The following is a 12359-nucleotide window of genomic DNA, read 5'->3' on the forward strand; positions in this document are numbered from 1 at the left end:
TAGACAAAAGCCTACCCACACATGCACATACGTTTCTTTCTGTTTCCATCTACCACATTCATTTACAAGGTTTTTGTTGATTCTAGTTCTGTAGCATAAAACACCCAAAGTGCTATGCCTGTATATCATGATAAATATGTAGGCTTGTACCAGTATACTATCATAAATTTTTGTCTGTTTACACTCCCAAACCTCAGCCATTAGTAAAGAGGTTTGGAGGAATTGAGCAGTTCATGCATCATGAGTATGGCAAAAGTCCAGTTTTTGTTTTAGTAACAGTATTAAAAATGTATTAGTGTTTTTTTTTATTGCCATAAGGGGTACACAGTCCTTTCTGCTATAGGCACAAGGCCTGAAATTTGGTGGGAGGGGGATAGTCGATTATATTGACCTCAGTACTTAATGGCTACTTATTTCATTGACCCTAAAGAGATGAAAGGTAAAGTCAACTTTGGCAGAATTTGAACTTAGAATGTAAAGGCAAATGAAATACTACGTAGCATTTTGTCTGGTGTGCTAACAATTCTGTCAGCTCACCGCCTTAAAGTGGGGTACACAATGATGTGATTTATTATATACTCGATTAATTACAGTTTTCTTTTTCGTTACTGATTTTCTAGTCCCTTGTCAACAGTTATGTTGTTGTCCTGTGATCAAAAGTGTAACTAATTTGCCTTTTTTTTTATATATCACATTGTCCAGCGTATCCTTCTTTAATACATTAGGTTGTGATTTGGTGAACTTTGGCTACCATTTTTAACAGAGTGATTGCATAAAAGCTATCTTGGAGTGCCACTTGTTTTTTTTCTTCTTTTTTTTCTCATTTTCTCTCTTCACAAACTAGAGGGTTTGAAGCTAGATGAATTGTTGCAGATTCCAATTGTTGGTATTCTGAATTCTTTATACTTCAACTTAAATTTGAATAATAAAATGTTAACTGAAAGGAGTATTGGTCAGTTAGTGAATGGCTGGTGGTTCATATTCTGCTGCTGCACTGTGTTCATGGTTAAAGCAACTTTTCTATCTAGCAGAAAGTGAATATTCACCGTAAGATAACATTTATTGATAGTGTCAGCATTGTGAAATTGATGTTTTATTACTTTGCATGTCTGTCTAAAGTTGTTTATGTGAGAATAGTTTTCAGATGGGTATCTTCACTATCAAATTCATTCACTCTAGATGTGCATTGTGAAGGCAAAATGGTTTCAGTTGTGCCTAAGGAAACTGTTTTAAAACTTGTCAGATTCTCAGCCTTAGCTCAAATGTGTGTGTATTTATCCAAATATTTTACCCAACTATTTTATAAATTTCCTCATAACCTAGATTATCAGAAAGCTTTGTTGAATTATACTCTTAGTTGTCTACATGTTTGTTTCTTGAATTTAAGTCTTAATTTTTAATCTGTTAGGTGAACAGTCTCATTAAATAAACTTTATTATTTTCCCCCTATTTGTGTAATTATAATAATAATAATAGTAATTTTATTTTTCTAGAACTCTTTCACATAAAAAAATGTATGTAGAATTAATATATTTTTTGTTCTTATTTCACAGTAAAAACACAAATGATTTTATGTGCAAGCATACAATTATAGCACATTTATGTGTTTGTATGTTGGCAATTATAAAACTGTATTTGATTATGCTTTTTTTAAATAAACAATTAGCAATTTTACCTAATGTTAGCTTTTTCACCTAATGTACAGCATTTTCTTGCTCTTCTCATTTGGTGATTTGTATTCCTACTGGACTCTTTTCTTTTTCTGTCCAGAAATGAAGGAAGAATACGAGGATTGTACAAAGGATTTCCAGTCTACATGGTTCATGTCACTCCCAACATATGCATCGTTTTACTAGTTTACGAGTACATCACTTCACTTCATCAGGCGAACCATTCAGTGAAATCAGACCAATGGAAAACTTGAAACGGTAACAAGGTCTGTGTTAAAAACAAACAATAAATAGATTGAAAAAAAAAAAAAGAAAGAAAAAAAGGGAAAAAATAAAGCAAAGAAAGAAAGCAAACATTCACTGGTCCTTCAGATGCTGCCCTTCTCAAAACATTGAAATTAACCTGTCTGAAAGGGCATAGTTGACCTATTTTATTAACCTAGTTTTGACAAATATCATTACTAAAAGTCATTTATGTCATTTTCATTAATTTTGTCTTTCACATTTAATATTTTGTTTCACATTATTATTATTATTATTATTATTATTACTACTACTACTACTAATCATCATTATTTATATTAATAAAAAAGAAAGAATTGCATGTATTTCTTTTCTTTTTTTTTTTCGGTTAAAGCTCCTCTTCATGCTCTTAAACCAATGACCTTTTCAGATGAATCATTAGATGAACATTTTTCGATATATTCCTGAAGGGTGGGGGTGGGATACATAGCTATCTCCAATAGCTAAATATCATTAATTGTACTTTTAACTGCAACATTTCCTCTAAAAGGTACTGCTATCCCCCAAACACAAAGTTAATAATATTAATAATAATGATTATAGCGGTAATAGCAATAATAACGGTGATAATGATAGCAATGAGAATATTAATAACAATGCTGATGACTCTATTAGGTAAATTCCTTTAGTTTTATTGAAAAAATAAATTGCTGATAATAATAATGATAATAATAATAATAATATTTGCAAACTATCACCTGAGCATGAGGTTTTACTCTCTTTGCTTCTGCATCTTTCAAGGTCTTGGCTGATATTTATTTCTTCTCACACAGTAAGATTTCTTGCTTAACTTTGTTTCTTTTTTTTTTAATGTTCGTAAACTTTTATCACATCAGAATAACCTCCTTTTCCAGTTCCTTCATATCGCATTAAAAAATCTTACTGAAAGTAAAATAAAATATAGCATGATTTGAGCTGGATGGAATGGAAAGAAGTGTCATTCAAAAAACAAAGAAAACCCACATGAATTTAATTTCATTATTGTTAGAGTTCATTTTATTTATGTATATTTATCATAGGATATATTATGATTTTAGTAGTTGTCAAATTTGATATCATAACCAACTCATTCATTTCACTACCCCACTCACCTTGTAGTTATATTTTATTTGTTTAAACTCAATATATTTATGACTATTAGTTTCACCAATAATTCTTGCTTTTAAGCAATAATAAACCCGTGCCTTTATAAGGTGTGTAGTTTCTGCTACGTAGTTGAATATCTAATATGTTATAGACTTTGGTAATCCTTTTCTTTTAACTGTTTCTTTTTAAAGAATTTATCAGTGTTTTGTTTCAATGTATCTGCGACTTTTCTTAGCCATTCCACCATATTATTACCCATTAACAATGACAATACTGTAAGCTATGAAACTGGTTTGTGGTTCACCGAAATCTATGTAGGGTTTTATGAAGTAGTTGTACTTATCAGAAATGTATATTTTAAAAAATTGAAGTGTTTGTGTATGTTAGACTATGTACATGCATTCTACTGATGATGTTTTAATAAGGTTTCGAGTGGGCAAAAGCCAAGTTATTGAAGGCTTGATGTTCAGTATATTCATTGATCTCAGACTTTTGAGGGAAGAAAATGAAAATATGACATTGATGATTGTTTTATGAATAAAAATGTGTTATTTTCTGCCACTTGTGTGAAGTAGGAATAATAGCAATTCTTTTATATATGTGCAATGCTTTAAATTGTCAAGAAGGAGCAAAACTACTTCATGCTTGGTGCCTCAGAGAGAAGACAGACAATAATATTCTCACACACAACTGGTTGTTAAAGGGGAAATGCTTTGTTAATTACATCAAGTACAATATATTGATGGTACTTGTTTAATAAACCTTGGAAGGATGACAAGCAAAGCTAGACTTTGCCGTGATTTGAAGATATAAAATGAAGTACTGTAAAACATTGAATCAAGCGCTATATTGTGCTAATCATTTACCTTTGTTAATATTGGAATTTAGAAGTGAATATATAGATTTGTGGAGTTGGAATCAGTAAAGCACATGTCTTCTGTTCTCAGTTAAAATCTTTTTACTGGTACTTGTTTACCAGTAATACGCTAATTAATTATGCTCTTTCTTTACCAAAATTAACCTTGTTCCCAATCAAATAAACCTATAATATAATTACAATGAGAACTGTAGAGTTAATAAACAGGTTAGTTAAAATTAAAGTGACTAGTGTGATTACAAACAAGAATTAGATGTGAGATAACTCCACTTATTTACTAATTTTCTATGGGAAAAGTATGAATGTCATATATTTCATTCTCTCTTTATAAATCTGAGGCACCATAATGTCATTATTAATAATGACAATAATGTGATTATTTCTTTATTTTTTAATTAGCCCTGAAGATAATTGTTATTGTCTGGGTTTTGAAATCTTGACACTAATAATTTTGTTTTAACTTTTGAATGGAAGTAGCTTTATAAAAATATTCTTTTAAAAATGTTCACAGGCCTGATTATGTGGTTAAGAAGTTTGTTCTGCAACCATGTAGTACTAGGTTTTGCTACACTAGGTTTTCTGCCATAGTCTTGGTTTGATCTGTACCTTGTAAGTGGAATTTGCTAGATATAAATTGTGTTTAGAGCATATTGTGTGTGTGTGTGTTTATATAGCTTACCCATATTATATTGGTGAAGGAGTAAACATCAGCAAAAACTGGTGCTATTCAAATGAAGTCTTTCCCACCCAGATAATAGATGCTCTCCTCTTCCACTCTGTCTTCTCTCATTGTCAGAAATGTAATGAAGCAGTCATTAACCATTGGAAACCAGTAACCAACAACATCATTATTCACAAACAAACGAATAAAAGTTACCAAGCAATTGGTGAGTTATTGGAATTTAAAAAGAAAATAAAAGCCAAAAAGAACTACAGACAGTTTTACTGGTTGGCACTAGAAAGAACCCTTTTAAATGTATAAAAGCATGCAGGGTGTAGTGTTTAAGATCATAATTTTATTGATAGCAACTTCAGTTTTGCTCATTTTTTTTGTGTCTTGTTAGAAATAAGGTGAGTTAGGATTGATGAACATGTCATTATTTAATTTGGGAATGTTGCTTTACTTCATACTTTGAACAAGCTACAATTTGGGGAGCTTATCCATCCCGCTTCTTTGTCAGATGGGGATGACTTGACTCTGATTTCCACTTGCTTAGTGTTTAATATAATGTTTCTTTTCTCTTATTTTTTGTTGTCATATTTTGCATTTAAAGTGGGATATTGTTTGTATTGTTTTTCATCCTTTGACCTTCAGGAGTTTTTCAATATTTTAAAATATATATAAATTTTCGGCAACATTTTCTAAACATTAATGCAGAAAAGACTCACAGGTTACATGTTGATTAAACACCTTTAACTCAGTGCTTCTTTATGGTATTGTTTGTAGTTGGTTAGTTTGTTTATATAAATGTTAGGGTTGATATTTTGCCATCTATGTCTTGTGTACTAAACCTTACAGAAATTGTATATACATATCTCTCTCTCACACATGCATGTGTGTACACATACACACGAATATATCCATTTTCATAAAACAAGAAGCTCTGAGTAATGTCAGTCTAAACAAATTTTGCATGTATTGGATGAGATATCTTCCAACTATGTGTGTGTGTACCTGTATCGTTTTCTGAATAAAGGTAATGTATGTCTTAGGTGTATAAGTGAATCCAAATAACAAATCCATTTGTGACATAAATCTTATTTCTATGATGGCCAGCTGAAAATGGGTACATATATGTTGTATGTACTGTATTTCAATTTTATGGCTTTGATTTTTTTTGAGACAGCTTGCTCTGTCTTTAGCACCAAGACTTTCTCTTGATTGTGTATGTGAATATATGTATGATGCATACATACACACGCGTTTAGTTTGGATAGAATCTGTACTTTAAAAACTTTGTAGATTTTATGCTGCTGGTGGCAATAATAACAGTGGGATTTGAAATCAAGGAACTTTATTCTTTTGTTTTGTGATATTTATTTTCAAATGTACATATAGCACTGTATATTCAATACTCTTCAAAAGTTATTTCAACACAAGTTTTTCTTTTTTTCATTTTCACACAATTTTTTAAAGAAATTTGTCTATTTTAGAGTTTCTGTATTGTTTGTATTTTATTTCATTTTGCTATAGTAGTTTGTTAAACATTTACAACTAGTAATTTTGGTTATTTTAATGCACTTTTGTCTTATTGGTATTTATTGCTAATAGATCTAACTAATCTTTGGAAACAAATGGTTAACAAGTGAAATCAAGAAGCAAATGTAGCTTGCAAATTTAATTAATCAATTAACTTAATGTTGTTTGCATCATATAAACTGACAAAAATTATGGAGTTAGAAACAGTTGTCATCAGCTGTATATAACCAGTCTGTTCCTGATTCCAATTTGTAGTCACTTCATTCCTTATATGATTAATATATTAGGGAAAGGGATGCACTTTTGCTTATCCTAAATCTCTTTGCTTATGCATATGTGTTAAAAAAAGTTTTACAAAATATAATTCCATAACATATATTTAATAATTTCTTGGGAATTTTTTGTAGTCTGAGAAATCATGGAATTTAATAATTACAAATATTAAGAAATATGGTACAGATATTTTTGAGAATGACAATTATGTTTTTAGTTTCATTCCATTTTCTCTACAAATCTGATGCCTTATGTTTTTATAGAAAATCATCTGGAGAATTGGTTTGACAATTTTGGCCAGTCATGTCTTTGTGAATGGTAACTGTGGCAGCGTTCTTTGCAAATTGCTTTTTCAAAATATGGTTTTAAAGTGTATACAGGTACATTTAAAGATTTATTGTCAATGCTAGTCAATATATAAAGTATGATGATTTGCCAGCTCCAGTCATTCCTCAATTTTGACTACTTTGGCATATTTAACACTCATAACATCACTTCTATCTTATCTTAGAAGAAAAGTTTTTGTCTTTATTGTATCATAACATTATGATGTAATATTTTATAGTCTATAAAATAGGTTCACTAAGGTGAGTTGAAAGAGTACTTTACAAATTTGTAGTGTTGTGTACAAATCTTACAATAGATCTAGCTTGGAGAGAGATGGACCTTTTCATACTTGATTTTAGGCTTTTAACATGAAGTTTTCAGTAGTGTATTAATGACTCAAATGATTATGGTTATGGGATGTATGTATTCAAGTTCACTTATTCTTGCCAAACGTAACACAGTAAAAACAAAACATTATTTTGAATTTGGATAGTTTTTCTTTGTATGGTTTGTTACCTTAAAATTAAACTCTATGCAACCAACATGTTCAAGCACTGCATGAGTCTGGAGAAATTTGGGGAACTTATTCCAGATCTTTATGCAGGCTTCATATTTAGTGTCACAATTATCCGTCAGGGATCATCTTGTTTTAAATTTTAATATATTATCACCAGACTCTGTTCTAATCCTCTCTCTGTTTTGGCTGCAATATTTATCAAGCCAGGAACTTCTCCAAATAGTTATCCAAAATTAGTTTTGATAATATAATTTAGAACAATAATCACTTTGAAATACAACCCAGAATCTTTCATAGCTGTAGAGTTGTTATTTTTTAAAAAATTACTTTCCTGATGTCATTTTACTTTAGGATCTACTTCACTGGTGTAGAAAACACTTCAACTTTATATCATTCATAAGATCAGTGTTATTATCCTAGAATGCATTCATATACAAAATTTTGAAACTAAGAAAAATGTCGCTATTTGATTAGGGACCAATGCAGTGCAAATGGTAGGGAAACATTAGTTGTACTGCTTGTGTGTGTGTTGCATATATCTAATTGCGAGTTTCATTCTTTATTTTGTTGTATCTGCAATGATATGAAATCCAAAATTCAGCATGCCGTATTTACTGATGAGTAAATACAAACATGTACACACTGTTATATGAATGCAGACTTAGACTTATACATTATACCCCTAAAATTTGATAACATTGAAGAACATTTCTTGCAGATACAGTTTTGTGTCATTATAGTGAAATTTATAGGGGAAACAAAAAAAGGAGACGAGATCTAATTTATGTCCTATTTATGTTGTACAGTCTTGCTAATTAGGTTTGTTGCCCACTTAATTTCTAACCAGTGTTCTTTGGGCATTTAAAAATTTTTCTCATAAATTTCTTTCTCTTAAAATGTTTGCACCATTTGTATTGGAATTCATGTGGAGTATTTTTGTTTCAAAATTTAGTAGCAAAATGTGTAACTCTCAATTAAAAAAAAAACAAAAAAAAAACAGCAAAAAAAGCAAAAACAAATTAAAACAAAATCAGTTAAAAATATCTTATTTATACTTTAAGAATAATATATGGATTTTAATTGTATGTATTGCAGAGGATTAGTGAGGTTATATCATTTTAATTTATTTTTATTGTCAAATTGATAAAACAGATGTTTTTATTAATTATAGTTGTATGTAAAATTATTAAATAGGAAAACTTAAAAAAAAAAAAAATAATTATGTTTAACAATATATTGGAATTCAACAATGAAACAAAAGCCAAGATAAAAGCAACAATGACACACACAACATATACATGATAATTCAATTTCTTTTTGATAATTTTTATTTATTGAAATATCAATTTTATCTGTTTTTTTTCCCTGCAATTTTCAATAATGAAAGCATCTCAGTGTTATTAAAATTTGAAATTGGAGTTTGTATTTGAATTGAAACTCCTATCTTTCATTTATTGTAAGTTTGTTCAAAGAATGATATTTCAACAGAAACAGAATAACACTGTTACTAAGAATCAGTGGCAGTAATTAAAAAAATAAAATGAGAATGGAGAAAAAAGAAGGAAGAAAAATAAACCTCAACAAAAAAACAAAACAACAGTACTTTATATTTTAGATGACTGTTACAGGGTTGGCTCCTGGTGAGTCAAGATTACCACCCTGTCTTGATACTTGATAATAAAAGCCATTTTAAATTTACTGTTGCTTTTGGACAAGGCATGTGCATCAGGATATCCCTAATATCTCTTTTGTATACATTTCTTCTTCTTTTTTCCCCATTCTACCTTGTGTAATCAAGCAATTAAATTGTGAATTATTTATTCTTGTTTTGCACCCAACTTTTGTCCAATGTGGCAGGTATGAAGAGAATTTGGTAAATCCCGGTACATATCATAAATAGCATGAAATTATATTTTTTATTTTTTTTTTGCATGTCTTTATATTACCATTATCCCTTTCCCCTCCCAAATTTCCTCACCATTTCTGATATATAAATCTGTCAAGTACATTACTGAAAATAACCACCTGAAAAACTAAAAAAAAAAAAAAACTGACAACAGTGACAGAATTGGGTAAAACATAGGACAAAAAGTCCTGCAGTATTTAAGTAGATCTCTTTGCATCTGAAACTCAAACCCTGTCAAGTTTGATTTTGCTTTCCATTTTTCTGGCATTGATACAAGTACCAGTTGGGTACTGGAGTTGATTTGACTGTACCCTCTCTCCAAATGTGTGGCCTTGTGCCTATGATAGTAATAAAAATTATTATTAAAAAAGGGCAGTAGACTAGCAGAAACAGTAGTACTAGACTATGTAAATACCTCACAGTTTTTAGTTATATTGTATGTTCTGTGTTCAGTTACTGCCAGTTTGTACCAGTCATATTCATGATTTGATTCAGTCAGCTACAAACCTTTCTTGTGCCAACACCAGAGATTCATATTATTAGAAAAGTGCTAGAACTGGTAGATCATCAGCTAAATATCTTTGCATGTCTAGTTCCATCCCTGTTTTGAGTTCAGATCCTTCTGATGTTGACTTTGTATATCACCCTTTCACAGTCAATAAATAAAGTGCTATCTGGCATGCAGAAGAGTTGATTCATTTGACAATACTCCTCCAGTGAAACTGTGGTCTTGTGCCAATCTGTGGAATTCATATATCATTATTATTACTCAATATTTAGTAGTGACTTGATAGAATTAAGATGACGACAATACAATACACAGAGAACATAACGTAAAATGATTTCTAACTCAAGACATCTATTTTGCATTTGTTACTATAATTTGGTTTTTTAATGTACTAGGATGTATTTGATTGAATATACTCTGATCTTTCCATTATTTCTTGATTTTCCTTTCTATCTTTCATTATCTCTCATCATAATTTTCAATATTCATGACTACTATATACATGTATAAAATTTTTCCAGTATACATGTATAAAATTTTATCTTTGGATTTTGTGTACACAACTGTTTGTGTTCTGTTTGAGAGATACTTTTGTGTCCGAATAATTTTATGTTGAACGTAAATATAGAAATTCCAACATGGCACATTTTAAAGTTCTCTCCCTACCATCCCTGCTATTCTCACTCTTGTACTCAAATGATTTTTATTTCTTACAATTCTACAGGCCTTTATAACAGTAATAATTAAAAACAAGCTGCAATACCCCAGTAGACAAAAAACAAACAAAAAACCCCCCAAAAAATAACATGCCCACCCCCATAAAAGAAAATATAAATTACACTTTTTAAAAAAAAATTATTCAGAACTATGTGATTTGGTGCTTATTTTAACTCTGACCATAACCTATGTTCAAAACAAATGTATAAAAGCAAAATTCTATGTGGACATAAATAAAAGCCCAACAAAACTAAAATTTATTTTCTCTATTAACAAATAGTAGATTATGTTTCTAGCTGTTTCTTTCTTTTTATTTTTCAAGTTACAACTTTTTGTATATTTTTCTTTTAACGCTTTCCTTTCTTATTTGGCTTTTTTTTCTTTTAATGCTTTTTCTATTATAATTTATTATTGTAATTGGCACTGAGGTTTAAGTTGTAAGATGTTTGACTTTGGTGCTTTGTTAGCTTCTCTAATCAACCAAGTACCATTTCACATCATTGGGTGGTGGACTCAGAAATATGACTTTCTCTACTTAGACAAATGAGTGATGTTTTGTCAGAGAGACTATTTTTGGCAGGTGCCAGAGTATTGTTACAAGATCTTCAGGTCTTCATTCCATACCTTGGTTTTGATTTCCATTTGTATGTAATCTAATTTGTTAATGACCTTGGGAAAGGCATGAACATCACATTTTATCATTTTCTATTCATTATTGCCCATGCCTAATTTGGAAAAAAAAAAAATTAATTTTTTCTTTCTAATTATGTGGAGGTCATTTTATAATTGTTGTAGCACTTATTTCTTTTCTTTTCACATTCCTTTGAGGCCATTAATTTACTTTTTGAAACAAACATGCCTGCACACATACATATACAACATATATACAACATATATACTTACATACAAACATACATACACCGATTCACACATATTTATATGGACATAAAGACATACACTATATATATATATATATATATATATATATATATATATATATGCATGCCAACTTTTTAATCCACTGAAAGACAGTAGTGGCAACATCTATCTTTCTCACTTGACTTCTGTGAAGGACAAGCTAATAATAATGATAATGTATTGATACTTTTGTATATCCCATGCCAAGTATTCCACTTGGAATTCTTGAAGAAATTAAACAAAAGGACATTTTTTTTTGTTTTTTTTTTTGAGTGTATGTGGTATATATTTTGCATACCTTGTTGAATGAATCTTAAATAAAAAAAATTACAAATGCTTTATTGAATTGTTTTTTTCCTTACATAAATTGTTTTTGTTTTTCTATTTTTTTTACAGTAAAGTACACATAAATGTAATGCTGTATGAAATTTAAGCAATGAATTTATAGTGACTGGGCAGGAACGAATTGAATTATGATTTGCTGGATTATATTGACTGTAAAATTGAGGTGTTTGATTATTCCTCATATTGTCATGAGTTCGAGCATTACTAAGAATCATGTTGAATTCTTGAATGTGATAACTTAGTGTGTTTCTGGTTCCCTGATGGGTAAAACCAAATTCTGATTCTATTTGATAGTTGAGTTATTATCAACTGGATGTATATCCTATTGTAAAAATAAGTGGTCCAATTAAAGCTCTTCCCTCTTCCAGTAGTATGGAAAATATTGGGCAAAATGGATGTAGAGAATTAATAACAGGCCCTGCCATCTAATGACATAGTTATTGCTTCCAATATTTTTCACCTTGAGTTCTTTTCATTACCACAGTTTCCATAGAACCAAGATTTGCTACTCTGCGTTATGCTTGTGATCTTCAACTTTTCAGAATGCTACTGAAAACAATATTGTTGCCTTGAAATCCACAAAACCTTTAATAATATTTGACACAATTACTTCTCGCTAAGTCTTGCATTTGTGGGTTCCACCCATCTCTGGTAGTTTACTTAGAAAATTTCTTATCAAGCTATTCTATCACACATTTCGTAATTCTCTCAA

At 30.0% G+C, this 12359-nt stretch overlaps 1 protein-coding gene across 3 annotated transcripts in view; it reads left to right on the forward strand.

The window, feature by feature from the left end:
• Nucleotides 1-12359, forward strand: part of LOC115209663 (mitochondrial folate transporter/carrier) — a 104099-nt gene that overhangs the window by 69533 nt on the left and 22207 nt on the right. The window contains exon 7 of one of the 3 annotated variants that reach the window (XM_029778132.2): nt 1771-1936. The exons of 1 other annotated variant lie outside the window; for it this stretch is intronic. In XM_029778132.2, the coding sequence (XP_029633992.1) occupies nt 1771-1924 (154 nt within the window). In that variant the 3' untranslated portion in view covers nt 1925-1936. Of the gene's footprint in view, nt 1-1770; nt 11131-12359 lie in introns of those variants that run through there. One more of the 3 variants, XM_036501081.1, reaches the window with a different exon arrangement.

The sequence above is a fragment of the Octopus sinensis genome, linkage group LG3, assembly GCF_006345805.1.
Source record: "Octopus sinensis linkage group LG3, ASM634580v1, whole genome shotgun sequence".
NCBI lineage: Eukaryota > Metazoa > Mollusca > Cephalopoda > Octopoda > Octopodidae > Octopus > Octopus sinensis.